Genomic DNA, 1,320 nt, shown 5'->3' with positions numbered 1-1,320 from the left:
GGAGGCAACAGGGGCTGACCCAGGATATCTGTCGATGGAAGCCCAGGGAAAGCAGCAGCAGCAGCAGCAGCAGCAGCAACAGCAGCATATGCTGCAGCAGGAGACACAGCAGCAAACGTGGGTTGCAGTTCAGGTGTATTGACAGAGTCCCCCGGCGAGTGAACCTGCGCGCTGCTGCCCCTCTGCTGCTGCTGCTGCTGCTGCTGCTGCTGCTGCTGGAAGGGGAAGGGCTGCGGGGGGTTTATGTCTGCATCTAGCACACACTGTCTCCTCTGTCTTGCTGCACTGAGCAGTATCTCCTCGAGAGAAGCACAGGAGCGGCCTACTCGTTTGAACCCAGGTGTTTCTGCTGCTGCTGCTGCTGCTGCTGCTGCTGCTGCAGATACACCCCGCCACCAGAGGCCCCCAATTGCTGCTGGGGTGTCACCTCGAACCCGCGCAGAAGCAGGCAACGAACTGTCTCCTATGCCTCCTGCTGCTCCTGCTGCTGCTCCTGCTGCTGCTGCTGCTGCTGCTGCTGCTGCTGGAGAGCGAAACGGAGGCACTGGGGAAGAGACAGCAGCAAAAGGGTGAGATGGGGGCCCCAGACACAGCGGCGGTGTATTCCCCACGTCAACAGTACCCCGTCTCCTCATATAATTCTCTAACTGCTGCTGCTGCTGCTGCTGCTGCTGCTGCTGCTGCTGCTGCTCGTCCTGCTGTTGCTGCCCCCACAGTGTAGAAGCCAGGAAGGGCTCAGCGAAACGCTTAGAACGTTTTCTCTGCTGCTGCTTCTGGCCCCCTTCACCAGAGCTGCTGCTGCTGCTGCTGCTGCTGCTGCTGCTGCTTGTGGTTGTGGTGCGCCGTCTCCGCACCTTTGTTGCTGCTGCTGCTGTTGCTGCTGCTGCTGTTGCTGCTGCTGCTGCTGCTGCTGCTGCTGGGTGCTGACGAGGTGATGCATGTAAAGGATACCTATGGGCCCTGCCGCGGCCTCTGAATCTCCTGCGGTTGCTCCCTCTATCTGCTGCGTCAGACGCTGCGTTGCTGCTGCTGCTGCTGCTGCGGTTGCTGCTGCTGCTTCTGCTTTGGCAGCTCCAAATTGCATCTCCTGATAGTTCTGCTGCTGCAGCAGCAGCAGCAGCAGCAGCAGGTGTTGCTGCTGCTGGAGATATATCCTCCCCTTCTGCTTCGAGCTGCGACAGCGGGGCAGCACTGCTGCTGCTGCTGCTGCTGAGTTCCAGCTGGGGCCGACGCTGCTGCTGCTGCTGCTGCTGCTGCTGCTGCTGCTGCTGTGCCAGCATCCGCTGCACCCACTGCAGCAGCAGCACCCAGCGTCTTATA

At 60.8% G+C, this 1,320-nt stretch overlaps 1 protein-coding gene across 1 annotated transcript in view; it reads right to left on the bottom strand.

Annotated features, from left to right (window-relative positions):
- Positions 1 to 322: 322 nt before the first annotated feature.
- Positions 323 to 1,320, bottom strand: part of EMH_0027710 (protein kinase (incomplete catalytic triad), putative) — a gene marked incomplete at both ends in the record, with an annotated part of 13,546 nt that continues 12,548 nt past the window's right edge. Inside the window, 2 exons of the mRNA XM_013494069.1 lie at positions 323 to 376; positions 435 to 1,292. Of these exons, the coding sequence (XP_013349523.1) occupies positions 323 to 376; positions 435 to 1,292 (912 nt within the window). The remainder of the gene's footprint in view (positions 377 to 434; positions 1,293 to 1,320) is intronic.

This window comes from Eimeria mitis, genomic scaffold (assembly GCF_000499745.2).
Source record: "Eimeria mitis Houghton genomic scaffold, Emh_scaff1021, whole genome shotgun sequence".
NCBI classification, from domain to species: domain Eukaryota; phylum Apicomplexa; class Conoidasida; order Eucoccidiorida; family Eimeriidae; genus Eimeria; species Eimeria mitis.
Note: the sequence above shows the minus strand (reverse complement) of the source record. Positions and strands in the feature narration are given on the sequence as shown.